Raw genomic sequence first — 18,881 nt, forward strand, 5'->3', positions numbered from 1 at the left:
AGTAAATATGATTAATTACTTAAAGCATAAAAAGATAAAGATTTGCAACTAGAATGAAACTCCGTAGAGCGCATACATCCCTCTCTTGCAATGTTAAAGACAGTGAGAAAAAAATCCTGGATATGGCCCTTTATCCTGATCTGAACTGAAATTTGTGCTATTAATAAATATGATAATAAACTCTCATATAAGGGCCATTTAAAGAAAGCAGTGTATCACAATGTCTTGTCATCTTATTTAATTTCAGACAGCAGAAGATGACAAGCCCACCTGCTCCACACTCCATCATAAAGATAATGTACTCAGTATAAGAGACAGAATGGAGAGCTCAGAGCATAATGTCCTGGCACACATCCAGAGACGTCTGTCCCAATGCCTGAGAGACAATCGGGACACACACCGTAGCACCGGCTCTACACGGCTGGAGGACAAAGATGATGAGGACGATGATGAGATGGAGGGTGATCGTTTCCAGCAGCTCTTGGAGCTGAAGTGTCAGATACGTAACAGCGGGGAGTACGACCTGTTCTACAGCCGCCGCAGCACCATTGAGTGCAGCATGGGGGAGCAGGGCGGTATGCAGCATGAGCTACGTATGCTCAACGAGGAGCTGCGCAGCATCGAGCTCGAATGTCAGAACATCATGCAGGCCCATAACCTTCGTAAGGGCCAGCAGTCTCCCTCCACAGGCCGCTCTGCACCCTCAACCAAAGACCAAAGCCTCCATCGGAGTGAGCCCACAAAGGGTAAGCTGGCCGACATGAATGAGAGGCTGGAGAAGTCGGACAAGGACAGCTCCAGTGCCTATAACACAGCTGAGAGTTCACGGAGCACCCCTCTGCAAATGGACCGCTCCCCGGAGCACTCACTTCAGAGGATGGTTAGTCTCACCAACCAGAGAAACCTTTGTAGCAGCCTTGCCAGTGGGTCTTCTCTTAGCCCCAGTCCAATCCCAGCATGTCGTGCTCTAGTGCCAGGCAAAAGCAGTAGCCCTGACCCTGAGTTGAAGCAGACAACTCAAGCTGAGGAGGAGAACGAAAAGAAATTAAAGTCGTCTGCTTCCCAAAATCCTTACTTCTCTCCATCCCACAGTTCCCAGCATAGGCAGGTCAACATCCCTGCTCATGCCCGCCACTACCAGAGCTACATGCAGCTGATCCAGCAGCGCTCAGCTGTAGAGTACGCTCAGAGCCAGCTTAGCCTCCTCAGTGTCTGCAAAGAGCCTCAGAGGCCCATTAATGAGCCCAAGATGGAGTGGAAGGTCAAGATCCGCAGCGACGGCACACGCTACATCACCAAGAGGCCTGTGAGAGACAAGATCCTGAGGGAGCGAGCCCTAAAGATTAAAGAAGAGCGTAGTGGGGGAATGACTACAGATGATGATGCAATGAGTGAAATGAAGATGGGGAGGTACTGGAGTAAAGAGGAAAGAAAGCAGCACCTGGTCAGAGCAAAGGAACAGAGAAAAAGACGAGAGTTCATGCAGCGTAGTCGACTGGAAAGCTTGAAAGAGAACCCTCAGAGCAGCAGCGAGGGTCGCAAGGAAGTCAGCATTATAGAGCTCAGTCACAAGAAGATGATGAAGAAACGCAACAAGAAGATCCTGGACAACTGGATGACCATCCAGGAGTTGATGACTCATGGTACTAAGGCCCCTGAGGGAGCTAAGGTGCACAACGCCTTCCTATCAGTCACTACTGTATAAAAAAAACACACATTCTACCCCATGTGGTATAATATAATTGCCTCGTTCAATGTGGCGTTTTTATGAGGACAATAGGAATATTTTTCACAGTTTGTAACCCAAAAAGCATTTTGTAAAGAATTTATCAGTGGTGTCATGGCATTTTCTTCATGATTTTCTGTATTTTTTTTTTCACATCTCTGCAGGAAAAACATTTTTTCTATGGAATAATTATTTTATTACTTCGCTCTGAACATGTTTATCTTTTCAATTCTATTTTCATATTTATGTTTTACCATATAACTCAAAATACTTGTATGAGCATCTTCTGAAAAGTTAAGTATTTTCTTTTGTGTATTATGTACACTAGCCAATTGGAACACACAATGAATCAGTTGGTCTCCTGCCTTTCACTAACCTTTTTAATGCTTCTATTAAACAGATCTACTTATCCTTTAAAGCTGACAACAAAAACCCTTTAATGTTGTCGAGAGGTAGTTCAAATTATGTTCACACTATCGGTGCATAGATTTGGACTACAGTTTCAATTAGTCATAAATTCTACCTATCTCTATTCTATCAATCTTACAGGCATCATAAAATTAGGATAGATAAGCTCCAAATTTCAGCTTTAAAAAGGGACATGCATATCACACATTCCAATCACAGTACTGTATAATTTGCTCAGAATAAAAGATTGAGTAAAAGCAAGAATGTCTTGAATTCCAGATTTACTGAATTTGAAATAAATCCAATGACCTGAAAGCCCCTTCAAACTCATTGTTTTGTCTCAAAATGCCATATCTTTTGACAGTTTTAGATTCCTGCACTTTGTAAATTGTCAATATGAGCAAACATTTCTGGTCAACAAATAACTTTTGCTAATATAATTTTTATCATCAGCAATTTTATAAAAGCATCTTTTAAAAGTTCAATACCTCATGTTACAGTTTAACTCTTCATATGTTGTTTCTGTAATTTGTGAACTTGAGCCACTTTTCTTACAAAGCTCCAAACAAGAAGCTGCTACGCTGACACGTCAATTAAAAAAAAAAAAAAAAAAAAAAAAAAAAACACTTGTGGACACAGGGACTATGTACTATATATTGTACTTTTAAAACTGAGATTTTTTTTGGTGTAAGGGAACAAAAACATCCCAAGAGTCCAAAATGTTCTGACTCATTGCCAGTGCTGCAGCTTTGTTTGTATCGTTTGCAGCTTTGGGTAAAAAATATTTTGTATTCAGTTTTATTTTTGCTTAATATTTTCATTTTTTTCTACATATTCAACAACAGATGGACCTGCTCATAGCTTTTACATACCAGTATTTTTACATCATTTTTACTCACCACATACACCTTTACTCAGCATAGCCTTAACAGCAAAAAACTGAATCAATGACACGTTTGTGTGGCAAACTGATTTCATACACAAACCGTTTCTGGATATCTGTGCAACAGAGAGGTATTGTTCAGCCTTATTCATACATTGTATAATTTGAGTTTTTAGTAACTGGGAAAATTCATAGATACTGTATAGTCGTTACTGAATTATGTTTGCGGTCACATTAAACTTGTGTTAGGATGATTGCCACTGAGCAGGACTCAGAACACAGCATATTAGATCATTGAAAACTAACCTGGTGAAATGAATGGGTTGCCGTTTATCAACAGACTTTATAGTTCAGTTACATGTACAGTATACTTATTCCAAATGCCTCATTTTTAACTGAAATATTGTAAATTTGAAATTTTAAACCAATCCCTGTATTTGTTTGGAGTCGATGTCAATGGTCTAATTTCGAGTAATGCGTAGTTGGCACATTTGTAGCCAGGTAAAAATGTGTGATAATGGTGATCTTTGCAAAAGAAATGATAATAAATTATTGTTTTTTGGTATAACATCGCACTGGATCATGTTTTGGTTTTTTTTGTTCAGATTCTTGTGGATTGTGGAAGAACCGAAATCTGCTACTTTCAAGTTGGAGCCAGGTGCTTGAACTGTGTAGTAATCATTTTATTGGTGAACAGACAATGCATGAGTACTCGAGCGCTTTTTTGCTTCGTTAAAAAAGTATATGTATAATAAAATAAACATAAATTGACCCTGTTCTACATTTAAACTTGAATTCTTTTGGACATAGGAGTAGTGATGTGAGTGCTACCTATATCTGCACAGATCCATACAGCAAAAATGACTCTGAAATCTGTAAAATGTTTTCAGTCAGACATCAATCAATTTAGTGTTACAGGCAGAATGGTGGGCAGCAGGTAGAAGAGTGATATGTATTTTGATAAAATAAACAAAATGAAACATTAAACTTGCATATCATAGGACAACTTGTTTGATAATTAACCCTTTGCACATGAAGCACAAGCCGCTCTCAGTAGCTAATGGTATTTGCTGTTAAAGCTACCATCATGGCGAACAACCGCTCGGCAAATATCTACAGTCTATGCAGAAAGGTAAGCTAACCCTAACCCGTAGCTGTATTTTTGCTTGGGGGTTCATTTTGGACCTTGAGTTGCTTTTTTGAGAGAGTTTAAGCATCTAGAAATTGCTTAAAATCTTTGAGCATAAGATTACAGTAAACTAAATTTATAATCAAATTAAGTTAGTTGATAGTTGCTTTACAAATGTGTTGTGAAGTTTTACTTCTCTGTTTAGTGGCTGGTGCGAACAGTGTGAAAGTGAACAACAGCAACAATCTGGGCTGTTTTTCTAGCCTTCAGTGACAATGCTGAGGGATAATGGACAAAGAAGAGAAGTGGAGAGCAACAAAAACTACAGCAAGTCACTCTGGGGTAAAGACCATTCAGGTCAGTGAAACAGAATGTCTTGTTCACTGAACACACCTCATATCTCCTCAAGTGACTCACTTTTTTTTCTCCACTCTGTGAATATGTTAAGTGATTAAACAGAAGGAGATTTCAATTAAAATCACCTTCCACTTGGATGGCTTTGTGTTCATTAAAAAAACGTACCAACCACTTAATCATTGCTATGGCCTTGTCATATGCAGGGGAGAGCTGCTGAGATACTCTGGTCTCCTTATTATCTTAAGTTGTCAGTGTGCTATAGCTGAAATTGGACTGTCACGGATACAGTACTGCCTGAAGACTGTTCTGTACTTCTGTGTTTCCATTTAACTGAAAACTTGTTCCATTTTAAGGAACTGGTGAAAATATAAAAAGGACCCAAGTCTTACTGATATTGTTATACATGCTTTCTTTTTTAGCAGAAATTGTTCTTGGTTGCCCCTCGGCATTATGTCTGTTTGTGTTGCCTGGATCTCTTTTATTTTCACTTGTTTGGTTTTTATTTTGTTAGCCTTTTAATATTTTTCACATTTCGAAACACATACTGTGTGCACACTAGCCTGTGAAGAACTCCATCTTAACTCCCTACAAGACAAAAAGGACTATTGCTGAGGTTGTGTATCACTATGAAAGCACTTCCTGCTGGCGCACTCAACTTAATTTACATACAATACTGTTTTATAATGTGACAGTGTCACATTTAGTGTGATTTTGAGGTTGTACTCCATGGTCAACGTCTTCCATTTCCATTATAGTCTGTGGCACTTAAAAGCATTTCCATGTATACAGCGGCAAAACGTTAACATCCAAATTGGTATTGAAAAGTAGACTCCTGCCATACCCCGAGCCCATTTGCTCTCCCCTCATTTGTTAATACTCTCAGTCTGTATAGACAGAGACCATTAAAATGCCAATGGAAAGTCACAGTAGAAGCGTTGTGAGTTGTACCAACCAAAGCCAGAACTAGCCTGAGTGCTTGCTAGCTAATTAAGTTCATCCCTGAGCCCCTGAAAGACCCAGTCAGGTGTAATTAAAATCGAGCCTGTGACAGCCATGGCATTTGTCAGAGCTACCCAGCAGTTCAAATACCAGTACTGACAGAAATGTCAAACAGATAGCAGTAGCTCATCTCCTTCAGCGCTCCACTCACACACACACCCACTTATACACACACACAGCCATTGCCTCTGTTATGAATGTTTACTGATAACCTTTAGGATCCCCTGAACAGCAAAAACTACAAATTCTCTATCATTATTCATCCAGGGAGGCCCATATTTATTGACATACAGGCCCACTTGACACGCAATCGTGCGATCTACTTCACAGTGAGAAACTGGTAATTGCCTCGGATCGTACATACATCTCTCGATGTCACTTTGAAAATTGATGGCAGCTTTGATCTTTGATATCATAACTGCTCTGTTGTGGGAGTAGGCCCCTATTTTGTCAGATATAGCGGTGTGGATGTGGATGCCATTGTCAGACTGCTACTGCTGAGCCAGCTGCTGAATTTATATGCCTTAATCAAGAAGAATACAATAGTAAATCTGTTGATAAGGGATTATGGTAAATGCAGTCCTCTAAAATTCTTAACATTGACAATGGTTATTCAGCAGAAATGTTTAATGAACTCCATATTCTGTTGTCCCCAGAATTTTTAATTTTTTTTCAGAATGCTAACATCTTCAGAATAATGTTACAAATATGCTGATGTTTAGCAGGTATTTTCACGATGCTAACATTTGCTAATTAGTACAACAAAGTACAGCTGAGGCTGATGGGAATGCCTTTTGCAGATGCTTGGTCATAAACCCAAGTAGGGCTGCAACTCATGATTTTTTTCATTGCTCATTAATTTGCAGATTATTGTGCGATTAATAGTTTAATCTCTAAAATGTCAAAACAACTCTCATCACAATCCTCATGACAATTTCCCAGAGCCCAAAGTGACAGCTTCAAATTGCTTCTTTTGTCCAACCAACAGTCCAAAAACCTGAAGACTCTTAATTTACTATCATAAATGACAAAAAGCAGCAGATCAGCAGCAGCTCACATTTAAGAAGCTGGAACCAGCAAATGTTTGAAAATTTAATTTAATTTTCTGTGCCTAATGAAAGTGCTAGATGAAAAACCAGAGGATCAACAAAGTTATCCATTAATCCTGAGGGGAACGAGACTGTGCCAACGTTTATGACAAGTCAACAAACCAAACCAGAAGGATATCACCAGCGTCACCAGGCTTCCTCCCCAAGGGAATATGAATATACAAATTTTCATACGAACAAACCATATATCACCTATACTGTACTGCCATGCAGCTCGCACAGCTAAAAAGGACGATGTTAAAAGCCAGACAGCTGGTATGTTTGTCTTGAGATAGACCTTTTACTAAAATGTTAAACACAGTAAATGTCTCAGCGGTGACATTTTTGCTCAGATATTCTTCCTTTACATGTACTTTGAACTTTGGAAATGGATTTTGCACTCCAGAAAAATGGAAAGCAGTGGTGTGTGTGTTGATCACTTCAGACTACAGTAAGTTGCCTCATGTTGCAGTACGTGAAAACATCAACTATTTCCTGAGTGGCCTGTAGTGCAGAAAAAACTCATGCTGATGAAATGAAGCAGTTTGTTTCACATTCAGTTCACTCTTCATTTCCAGCATCACGCCATGCACAAAAACTGGTTTATAGCCAAGTGTTTACAGCCAACTGTTAATAGAATATGAAAGTTACACAAGTTTTAAGGATTAGCTGAAAAGTCTAATCGTCTGTTGTCTCACTATCTGCTTCAGCACAGCTCTGTGTATCCAAACTCCGCTGGATATGTTTGTGTGTCATTATTGGCAGAGATCTTTTATTGCTTCTGTGAACCATTTGGACTAGTTTTTTTCTTTCACACCCCCTGTTTTATGTGTCATTTGTTGTTTCATTTTCACCCCAACCAAATGCATTATGGGACCTATTAGGCAGAAAACTTGTGAATATTTCAGAGCATAATTAGAGCTCTAATTACAATTCATTATTCATAAAATGGGTGAACCAAACTATAATACATACTGCAAAGGTCTCAAACATGTACTTTTGGAATTGCAATTAGAATATGTATAATTCTCCCAAAGACATATTGTAATACTGTTACCCATAAACAGAGATATGCTGGTATATTATTCATAGACACATATTGCAGATTTTAAGAGCTGGTTAATACCCACTGGTGGAAACATAATCTCTCTGCAACATTCGGCTCACACCATTACACTCATTATATAACCAGTTTACTTCTGTGTTCAGGCAAACAAAAATGGAGCAAGGCTTCAAATTACTTTTACGTTTGCAACTTATCTTCACCTTGGTATCAATGAAAGTCTGCAAAACCTGGGCAAAATTGATATTTTGACTGTCGCTGCCCACATTCAAAACACCTATCACAGCTCTTAGATGCTAGTCTTCAGTCAAAACAGGGGCAATAAAAGACTGGGAAAGGTGTGGAGCGCTCCAAAGACACCTGTCTGAAACTTTCCACAGGTAAACTGGTTAATTGTTAACAGGTGATGGTGTCATGATTGGATATAAAAGGGGCATCCTCAAAAGACTCAGTTGTTCACAAGCAAGGATGGGCAAGGTTCACCACTTTGTGCACACATGATGGTATAAAGGAGATGGGCATGGGAACACTTTGTGAAACCACTGTCGGTAAACACAGTCCGGCTGCAAATTGCAATCAGTTTTTATTTGCATTTGTGTCCCAATTTTTTTGTATCCGGGTTGTATTTTTGAAAATCTTGCATGGATTACACCTCCCCAGCCTGAAATGCTAAACTGACAGTCTCTCGCCCTGATGTTTCCACTAACCTCCAAGGTGGAAATGAGTGACATGTGGTCAACCATGCAAACTCTATGTTGTATACAAATGTAACACTTGCCCTTGTTGTATATTCATCATGTCTATGAATCCCATTAACATTCCTGTTAAGTTTCTGTTTCTCTTATTCATGAGCTGTGGGTCAGAGTCTGTATCCAATAGAAATAACTAATATGATTCGGAGTCTGTGATTGCATCGCTGAGCTTGAGAATTAATAAATAATATCCGCCAGTCAGTGCATACTCAGGTCTGTTTCACATTTATTACACAATGTAAACATTGATGTCCTCCCCCTTCTCATGGTATTTCAGTGTCAGCATAGTCGCTGAGAAGATGACTCTTTCATTAGTCATGGTGAGCTCATCAGTTATTCTTCCATATTCATGTGTATTACACTATATAGTGCTGCCATGAAGGAATTTCATAACTGGATCTGTTCTCACATTGATTTAATTGGCTCATAGCGCGCTTCCTAATGAAATCGTAGCTTGTAGATAGTGAAGTGAACTCATATCTCTGTACTACTACTGCCATTATAACAGTTGATACAGTAAAGCAGCAGGAGATTTTGCTTGTTCATGTGCATTCTGGGTAGCAGGACACCTGCACTCCATGTAATGAGAATCTTGCCAGGAGGCCTTGCTGGTCAAAGCTCAGCTCTACACTGTTTCGGGCTTTGCCAACGGCGAATCAAACTGGGAATGATCCACAGGGGCATCTCGAGCAGGCCAGTGGGTAATGACCTCGCTATAATGTAGACAGTGCTTCTTTTGGATCATCGACATGTTGCAAATAAGTTAACTTTCTTAAGTTTACATAGACGACACCTCCCCAATTAGCAGGGACAGAAAAATGTTCCCCCAATCGTGTAACATAACATCTGTAAAACACACACACACACACACACACACACATTTTTACCAACTGGTCTGTGATCATTTTTAAACAAAGCACAGGGGTACATTTCACTGTTGCATTTACAGGAAGTGGTATGCTTTACTCTACTGTGGCCCACATGGTGATTAAAGCTGAGTAAGTTCATTTTTACAGAGAAAAGAAATCATACCCAGTGCAGCCTAATTTTAATGTTTGTGTTACTAAGAATACACTTTGTCTTTATGAAAAGCCAATATTGTCCAACATTACCTGCTATTTTTGCTAATTATTAAGTCTAATATGTTGCTTTATTTGGTGATCAACTAGGAAAATGGCAAACATCAGAGCTGAACAGTGCCTTTTATAAATTAACCACTTAAATCAATTTTCCTCTTTTTGAGTAATTCATACCTGCACCTAGCCTCTCCACTATGATGTGCATTTACTTTTTTTTCATTTTAAAACCTTTGAAGTGTCATTGATGACTGCAAAAGAAAAACCTGGTGTCCACTCCTGTAAATGATAATCTGCCTTGCTTTTGAAGTAAGCTGAATGAGGTGTGCCGCTGTCCAAAGGAGGTTGGTGAACAACGGAGGGATGAAGTGAATGCAAAAGGGAGGCTGATGCAGTTGACTGCACAGCAGAGTCTTTCTCACAGTGACTGACCTTGAGGCTGAAGTGCACCATTATACTTTATTACAGTAGACTACAGAAGTCTGTGCAGGCTTAATGATTCATGGCTACTGATTTCATAGTGCTTTGCAGACCATTTGACAGTGCTGAGTTTTATAATGAAAAAAGACTATGATGGAGGAGTGGCTATAGCCGGCCAGGATAACTGCTTTTGTTTCAAATGGCCTTTGGTGTCAAAAAGTAAAGTTAGATGTGACTTCAGCTAGTCAGGTGAGTAACACCACCTTAAAATGACTCACACACACACACACACAGGGTTAGAATCCAATTTCACAGCATGCTATAACTATATCCCTGCCCTCCCCTGGCCCTGTCCTAACTTTATTCTCTCCATTAGTAGGAAAAAAGTTGCTACTATTAAGATATCCCTGGTGCATCAAGAGAAGGTCACATTTTGAGAGAATGTGGAGCTACATATACATCACAGATAGGCCACTGCTGAAATACTGCTGCTATTAGCTTTAATATCAACCCTTGCTGTCTCATTAATAGTGCAGATTCAAAAAGTAGAGCAGTAGAATAGTCGCTGGGAGCAACACACACTACAAAATGTACTGTTGCTCCCAGAGGCAAATAGGCTATATATCACTGTCATCCTGATCCTCCTTTTCTGAATATCCTATCTGCATGGTGCACTGGTTGTAAAGGATTTCTCTCCTGTGGATTGCTTTATTGTCACAGGGTAGCTACAGTCTGCATGGACTCCAGTTGTTTAGATGAGCTAGATGTGACTTTGCTCATAATTCTGTTTATCTGTTAAACTAGGTTAAGGAGACAAAAGTCAAACATTTGAATGAGATCATTATATGATGTTACAGTGAACAGTGAAGCTTTTTAGGATTTCAATCCTGCTTTTTTTGGGTACAATATGTAAATCTAACTTAGCATCTTGGGTGTACATATATTCTGCTGCAGCAGTTCTGTTTTTGCTCAGAGAATAATTATCTAAGATACGCTTGAGCTTGAGCTTGAGCTTGAGCTCAAAGCTCCTCAGGTGTGCCCTCTGCTCTTTAGGCACCTCGGGATATGAGCACAGAGAGAACAAAGACATCTCATAAAGTATGTAAAGTTATGAGTATCACCACTATGCTGCAGTGCAATCAATTAAAACTGCTTCTGGAGTGCAGTGTTACTCATGTTTTAGGAAGATTGGTGTACACAGCTATTACAGCGTACGTACTTTCATAATCTTAAGTGCATGTGAGTTTGTTTAGGCAGGCAATTATAGGAAACAGAAAACATCTATTATGAGCAAATCTGCCCATATGAGCATCTGAAACGATAAGTCAGGCTCTCATCAGGCTCCTCTTGTGAGCAAATTAGACTATTAGTCACAGTTACAGACCCAAATACTATAAGAACGCAGCCACAGAGGACAGTTTGTTGTCCTTGTATTATTCACAAGCCTGATATTTAGATTCTATTTCATGACCACTCCATAATTCAGTCTGACAATGCCTTTAGTCAGCCCGCTTTCAATGAGCAGTATCAATTTTATCCTAACCAATGTAAATGGTGTATCCACCTACTCTGATGTAGTTTTTGGTCACACTAAGACTGCATTATCCAGCATACAGTTAAAATATGATAATATTGAGTGTGCTTGTTGTTGTCAAGTCAGTTTTCTTGTTAATTAAGTGACTACAGTGGTGACGCAATAATGTCTCAGTATACAGAGTAACAATGAAGCACAGAAGTCTACAATGCAGTTGACTATGGTTTTCAGTATCAGAGCAAATATACTGTGATAACATGGGACACTTCAATAAAAGTAGAGGCTGCGTTCACTCAAAATCATGGCAGTCAAGATTTAAAGAAGAGTCTGCCAGCTTGGCCTAAAGCAAGGCTTTCGTAACAAGCATTTGTAACTAAGTTAGCAAGCCAAGTTACGCAACTTATTAGCAAATGTTAGTTGCCCTCTTATCATTTCTCTCCTCAAAATAAAAAGGCATTTCACTAAATATTCTGATAATGTAAGAAAACTATATGTGAACAGGAGCAGGAACAGGCAGCTAGGCAATATTCAAATACTTTCTACTGTAATATTGCGCAATTCTGCATTTTGGTTTGTGGCCCTAGAGCTGCTGCAAGTGGTATCCTTTTTTTTATTAAAATGTATAAAATGATCTGTATTCCAACAGTTATCATTGTTATAGAGTGTTTGGTCAGTAAACACTGACGTCCCCCCTTCCCCGCTCATGCAGTAAAAGAAAATACATTTTACAGTATTCCTGCCCACTTTATCCTATCAGGACAGAGAACTCCATAAAGAGATGATCCTGTCTGCTTATGAACACACAGACCTCCTGATTACTGCTATGTCTGGCGATTACCGCTTTGCAATTATGTGGTGATGTAGAGAGGAGGGAGTGGATTGCTGACTTCAAAATGGACCAGAAGTTAGCTTAAATGACGACATTGCTTACAGTAGCTTTAATGAAGGTCATTATACAACAACAGATTATCAAGAACATTCAAAGGGTATAGTACAGTAAACCACTTTGTAAAGAAGTACAGTATGTGACTTTCAATAAGTACATTTTGTGATTAAGACTCCCTCCATACAAGTCAGTACCGCCCGTTAGATGTAATATAGTATCATCCATCTGTGCACACCCTTGCCTCTCTACCAGTTGAGGAATGTGATTAGCCTGAAGCTACATGACCATATTTGCATCACACCCATTTTTAACATTTTTTTTTAAATGTCTTATTAATACCCTGATAAAGGCCAAAAACCGAAATGAGTTGGTCTGAAAATAAATTTGTTGTTTCTTTTATAATTAAAGGGCTACTAGGCTTTTGACCTCTGCAGATCTCAAAATCATGAACTTCCACCCCACAAAGAACAGCTGGCACTTCTGTCTTCAACCAGGGAAATAGCCTTTCACAACAGCAACACCAGACCAATTTGAACAAGACAATTCTTTCACATGCAGGAAGGGATTCATGATGAAACCATAACTGACTGCTGAGAAAATAGAGCACAGAATGTGGTACAGATTGTGTATTCTGTTCGACATTTGTGTCAGGCTTTTTCTTTATTACATACTGCCAGCATTTGTTTTAAAATATGGATTTCGATCTGTGTTGATAAAATACACAGTGTGTTTAGATAACTGATGAACACATGACGCAGGTTTATTTTAAGGAGTGCGACCTGAGGTAAAGGCAGGTCTTTATGAGTTGCTGACATCATTCAAAAATGTATTTGGGGATCTACTGTGAATTTAATAAAATGAACACTAAAAGTCATAAGGTCCCAACCTACTTGACGGGATATAAGTTCTTGATGAATTTTGTTTGTGTGACCTTCTTGAAAAGATGAATCCTAGTCTCTGGGGTTTTCTGTTCATATTACAAGCACAATGGGCATCTACGACTACACTGCATGCAACAAAATAAGCACTATGTTGTATCAGCTAATAGAACAATTTTGTTATCATAGCATTTTGCCAAGCGCCATTCAACATAGGCATGAAGTCTGCTGCTCAGACAAAAGACCAGTGGGTGTACTATCACAGGCTTTATGGCACACATTCACTCTATTCACTGTTTGACATTCTATTATTGTAAAAGAAGCATACTGTATTGTAGTGTGCATATGAATGGTAGTCCTCTCAAATATTCTCTCTTATTCTAGTCCTCAACCTCTCCCTCACACGTGCACATGCCCACCTCATATTACTATAAAAAGGTCTTGCAGGCATATTGTAAATTAGATTCCATTCAACAGTGGAAGCTGAATAGCCTGGCTAATATTTCTTTTGATGATCAGAAACACAGAGGGACCTGATAGCCATTCATGTGTGGTCATATTGTTGGACTAATGCATTGCATTAATTTTACCAGCAATCCGCAGGGTCAATATTTCTTTCAAATACGAACATCCTGTTTAATTTCCTTTCTTTGGTGGTTTTTGATGAGAATAAGAAAACGGTACACACAAAGAAATTCAGCATATAAAAAGGTACTGGTAGATTTTCTTTTGGACAGAAATATGAAATATCAATAGAAGAAATGAACAGATGTTTGCAGTCTGTAGATCAACATTTCAAAGAATGTAGGCTATGCAGGGTGTCTTAAAGGTACAATGCTTCTTCTCCACATTTTCTTCATGAATTTTGTTCATTATGTTTCATAAATGCAAGTAGAGGACATTTTTATAAATGTACATTTCCAAAGATGAGCTATAACAGGTGCATAATAGGCCATCATGAGAGCAGAAGTATAATTTTGATCCATCATAAAGGTAATAAAGCAGCATGATAGTTTGGGGTACAAATAGACCTTTCTCACAGTGGACAATTTAACAATTCATACCAGGAAAAGCACAGGTGTTTCTAATAACATTAATGAGGTCTCAATTGCATTACAGTCATCAGTGAGCCAGAATGAACATTAAGAGGATCCCAGGCTGCAGAACTTCTAAATGGAATGTAGCTATTAGGCATTTTTCAGACATAACAGTTCTGGGGAATACAAAATAGGATCTGCTCCCCCAAAAATACATGTCTATTTGTGCTGCATTAACTCATGTCTTTGACCAATCGATGTACACTTAACATCTGGACCAATCATCTTAGACTTCACGTCACCCTAGGATCCTGGGAGAGTCCTCCAACTGTTTTTAAAAACTATGAGAAAGTTCCTTTGGTCCAAAAACACCTATTGTCACTGCTGGGAACTAAGAGGAAGTTGTCTTACTAGCGTTACCTGATTTTTAAAATAGGACGAATCACTGTAACATTGCGGTAACAACACCAGTTACTTCAGGGTAGAAAACTGATGGTTAATTTGCATGGTAGAGCTATGTAAAATTATCAGTTGTTGTCATTGTCAGCCAGAACTGTGATATTTTAAAGATATATAGTATAGTATAGAAACACAGTGTTCCGCCATAACTGGCGTGCTACTGTGCTTATTTTATGATCTGTGTTGTTTTGCTAGTGTCTTTGATATCTACCCAACAGCGAAATCTCGCTAGTTTTGGTCAAACTCAAGCTGTCTTTTTCTCTATTCAGTGGCCAAACAGCTAAATTAGGTCTCCGATGTAATGTTAGTATAAGTTTTGTAATTAATGAGATATGCTTGCATCAAACATGCATTTTAGATCAATTAGATGTATACACTTTGAAATAACATCATTAAAAATACAATTAAATTGTATGTAAACTAATGCGGTATGTAGGTGTCTTCTACCCGAAAGTTACTGTTAACATTGTTACCCGGTCAACTAATTATATAGCCACAATTCAGTGGACACCTGACCATCAAACCTATATGAGCTTGTTGGATATCCAACTCTAACATTCAAGGGCATTAATATGGAGTTGAACAACTTTTTGCAGCAACAACAGCTGCCGCTCTTCTGAGAAAGCTTTCCATGAGATTTTGGAATGTATCTGAGAATTTGTACCCATTCAGCTAAGAGTGCATTTTCGAGGTCAGGCACAAATATTGGACTAAAAACCTGGCCTGCAATCAGTGTTCAAATTCCTTCCAAAACATTCCATGTTGTTGAGGTGAGGGCTTTGCGAACATAAATTTAGTTCCTTCATACCATGGCTATGCTGTGCCAGAGCATTTATTCATATCTGATCAGCACTGCCATAGCAGTTTGATCTGGGATACAAGAGGCAACGTTTCAATGCACAACAAAAAATGGCAACCTCTTTTTTGTTAAAATTGTTACTTATTCCCTAACCTCGTCTTTTTCCTTTGTGCTAACATTTTTGGTACTACAGTACTTATATTTGTCTAAATCACAATGCAAAGTATGGGCTTTAAATATCAATTGACGGTCTTATCAGAGAAACCTCATAATGTTAAAATTTGGAATAGAAAATACTGTATGTAGATAAGTACATCTCAGCCAACTCTGAAAGGGGGTGTAGATGCAATGAAAGTAATATGGTGCTATGAAACATACATCAATAAGGCATTATTCTGCTTCTACAGACAATCTGACGTCCACCTGTGTCTTTTAAGAGACTGATGGACATCATGTTAAATCTCATGCTCCATTCACTCTGTTTGCTATTAATCTCCTACAAACCTTGATACAGGCACACACACCACCTAATGCAAATTGTATTTACTTTGTCTTGTACAAATTCCATGTTTCTTGATTTCAGACTTAAGAATTTTTCCTATTGTTGATTGTAAAAATCAGTGGTTAATATAGAAAAGGAAAGGTATCAAACCTATTTCCTGTTAATCATTGGAGCTTCTTTTATGGTGAAATAAGACTTCAAAGTATATGCTACTTCAAGGTCTGCCGTATCACATGCTGCTGTGTTGCTGTATGCATTACAAGGTTCAATAGTGTAGTGAAATGAAATGCATTTAGCAAAAACAAAGCAATGAATTCTATCTCCCATTGTAACAACACGCACATGGCGGGTGATGAACAATTCTTGCAAAGCTGAATGACCTTCAGCTACACTGAGATGGAGCCTGACATAACTGTGTATCACCACCCGTCACCGCCTATTTACATTTGGCCTCAAATGCCAGGGATGCTATGCAGCTTTACAGCTCACAGCTTACATTTCTCCGGGCGCTGTCATAGGGAATAGCCACATCTGCAAAAGAGGCAATTATTTTTCTGTGAATAGCCTGTTGTGTGTCTACAGTATGTCAAACGCACATCCTGTCCCATAAGGTGTGGAAAACAAACATGTTATCCTGCTTTTCCATGACACCTTTTGGGCTTTGCTCAAACAAATGCATTGTCTGTTTTAGAGATAAAACCAGGATATGAGACGTGTATCAGTAGTGACTTCCCCGCCTTTTAGGGGGGAAGTGGAATAGGCAGTGGAAGCTGATGCATCTGTCAAAAATCAAAATCAACACTCAAAGCTAAATGAGGTGAAAAAACTCGCAAATTAAATTCACCTGTCAATCCACATCTGTTTGATCCTGTCTTACTGTCAGTCTGCATCAAGATTCCTCACCACAACATTATTTGAAGGCTGTAAAAGGGGCATGTTAACGGTGTTCAGACATTTTAGTCTGCCTTCAGCTAGCTGTAAATGGCAGAGAAAGACTTATTTCCTTTTCTTGAAAGCATGCATGAAATTTGGAGAGTGCCAGCAAACTATTTTCAGAATTGAATCATAGTTTATTAAAAACAGAGTTAAATATCTTTAAAGGCATACAAGTTATTCATGACCTCCAGTTGCCCTCTCCCATGTCTTCCTGGCTCCTCAGATGTTGCTGCCTTGCCTTGCTTGCTTTACAAAAACAACATAATTCTTTGAATCCCACATGAATTATTTGTTACTCTCCCCATTCACGGTAGAGTCACAATGTCCCTCATTATAATGTGAGAATTACAAACGGCACACACTCTCAATGCGCGGGCACCCCAGTTTTGTCGATATAAAGTCAACCACACTTGTGAGCAGTGAGATCTCTCGTTGCGGTCTTTGATGGAAGGCCATAAAATATTAATTTCACAACAGCTGTCTGGGGCTCTCAGTTATTTGACGTGGGCTGTCAGCCTTCTAATAATCTTCCTAGGTTTTGTCTCATTTGTGTATCCCCATCGAGGTGCCTGTAATCTCCTTCATTATTAATCTCACAGAGCAGAAATGTCATGCCGGCAGCCTCGAAACACACTCGGCATCATTTAATTCTTGTTTACCAGCCTTCCTCTTTCGCCCCAGTGAAGCCGACCCGTAACTGCCACAGGAGCATGCTTTCCCCCTGAAGAATAGTCTTTTCATTCTGTCAGGAGATGGAGAATTTGCATTGAGATCTATAGTCTTCTCTCTGCCACACACCCCTCTTATCATTCCCCTAATGGATCACAACAGCCATTGAACCTTGCAACTGTGTGTGTGAGCGCCTGTGTGTGTGTGTGTGGGCTTGTGTGTGGCAATTGTGTGCTTGAAGATACCTTCAGAGCCCCTTGAGGAAATTTTCTGAGCTGATTTTTACCCTCTTGTTGCATGTCCTACTTCCTGCTCCCTCATCTCTTTCCCAGATCCCCAGACTCCAGCAGCTTTAATGTGACATCACAGGGTTGTGTACCTGGCCGGGACCCCCAGTTGGAGTGAAAACAAATGGAGCTTGGCTGGTTGTCTGTGTTTTCTGTGTGATTTATCTGGGTAAAGCGGATTGAGACCGAGAGAAACTGGAACAGAAGGTGCCTGATGGAGATATGAGGAAGGTTTGAACAAGGAATGATACTGTGTGCTGCTGGATTTGGGCCTAACAATGATGATGAATTTGATTTTAGTTTACTAAAACATTCACCATATCAACTTTATAAAGTGACAGTCAGTCTTAACAGTTGGTCCAACTCCCCTCGAAATTGCTACAAAATGGTGAATACATACTCTAACTGAGCAAACAAACCTTGTACTTGTAACCAAAACCAAATATCTAAAATCATTTTTTCATTTATCTTTGGTCAGCTGATTAGCATTTGAGCAATGGCCCCTAAAAACTACAATTTCTGCACCTCATCGTGTCTTTTCCCATTTCAAGATTTTCACACAGCCTTTAGATATTCCAGGATAGCAACAGTTTAAAAGAAAGATCTGAAGATTTTTTATTCATCTTTTCTATGTACACACCATAATTGCCAGAAATGACTCACTGTTATCAAGCTTGTCCACAACCAGAAACATTAGCCCTTGTGACCACAATTACCTCATCTTGCCTTATGCTGCCCATCAGCATCCAATTAAATGCTAGCTGTAGCTGTATGTTTTGCCTAAATCGGCCTTTGGATGAAAGTATGGCAACAATGTGGTGGTGGTATGAACCCAGATTTAGGATTAAGTCAGCAAGGCTGTCTGGTGGTCCTGGAGGAGCTGAAATCTGGGGTTGATGTCTCTGAGAGTACATATGTGTACCACCGAGGCCTTGGCAGTTCAGTGGGACTGTATATTAGCACTCACCACCTGTTCTTTCTTATATGCCAACT

General features: G+C 39.2%; 1 protein-coding gene across 2 annotated transcripts in view; it reads left to right on the forward strand.

Moving 5' to 3' along the window:
• LOC141000779 (PDZ domain-containing RING finger protein 4-like) overlaps positions 1 to 3,579 on the forward strand; it is a 122,848-nt gene extending 119,269 nt beyond the window's left edge. For both annotated transcript variants that reach the window (XM_073471611.1, XM_073471612.1), the window contains exon 9: positions 248 to 3,579. In XM_073471611.1, coding sequence (XP_073327712.1) covers positions 248 to 1,705 — 1,458 coding nt within the window. In that variant the 3' untranslated portion in view covers positions 1,706 to 3,579. The remainder of the gene's footprint in view (positions 1 to 247) is intronic.
• The last annotated feature ends 15,302 nt before the right edge of the window (positions 3,580 to 18,881 follow it).

The sequence above is a fragment of the Pagrus major genome, chromosome 8 (assembly GCF_040436345.1).
Source record: "Pagrus major chromosome 8, Pma_NU_1.0".
Taxonomy (NCBI): Eukaryota; Metazoa; Chordata; class Actinopteri; order Spariformes; family Sparidae; genus Pagrus; species Pagrus major.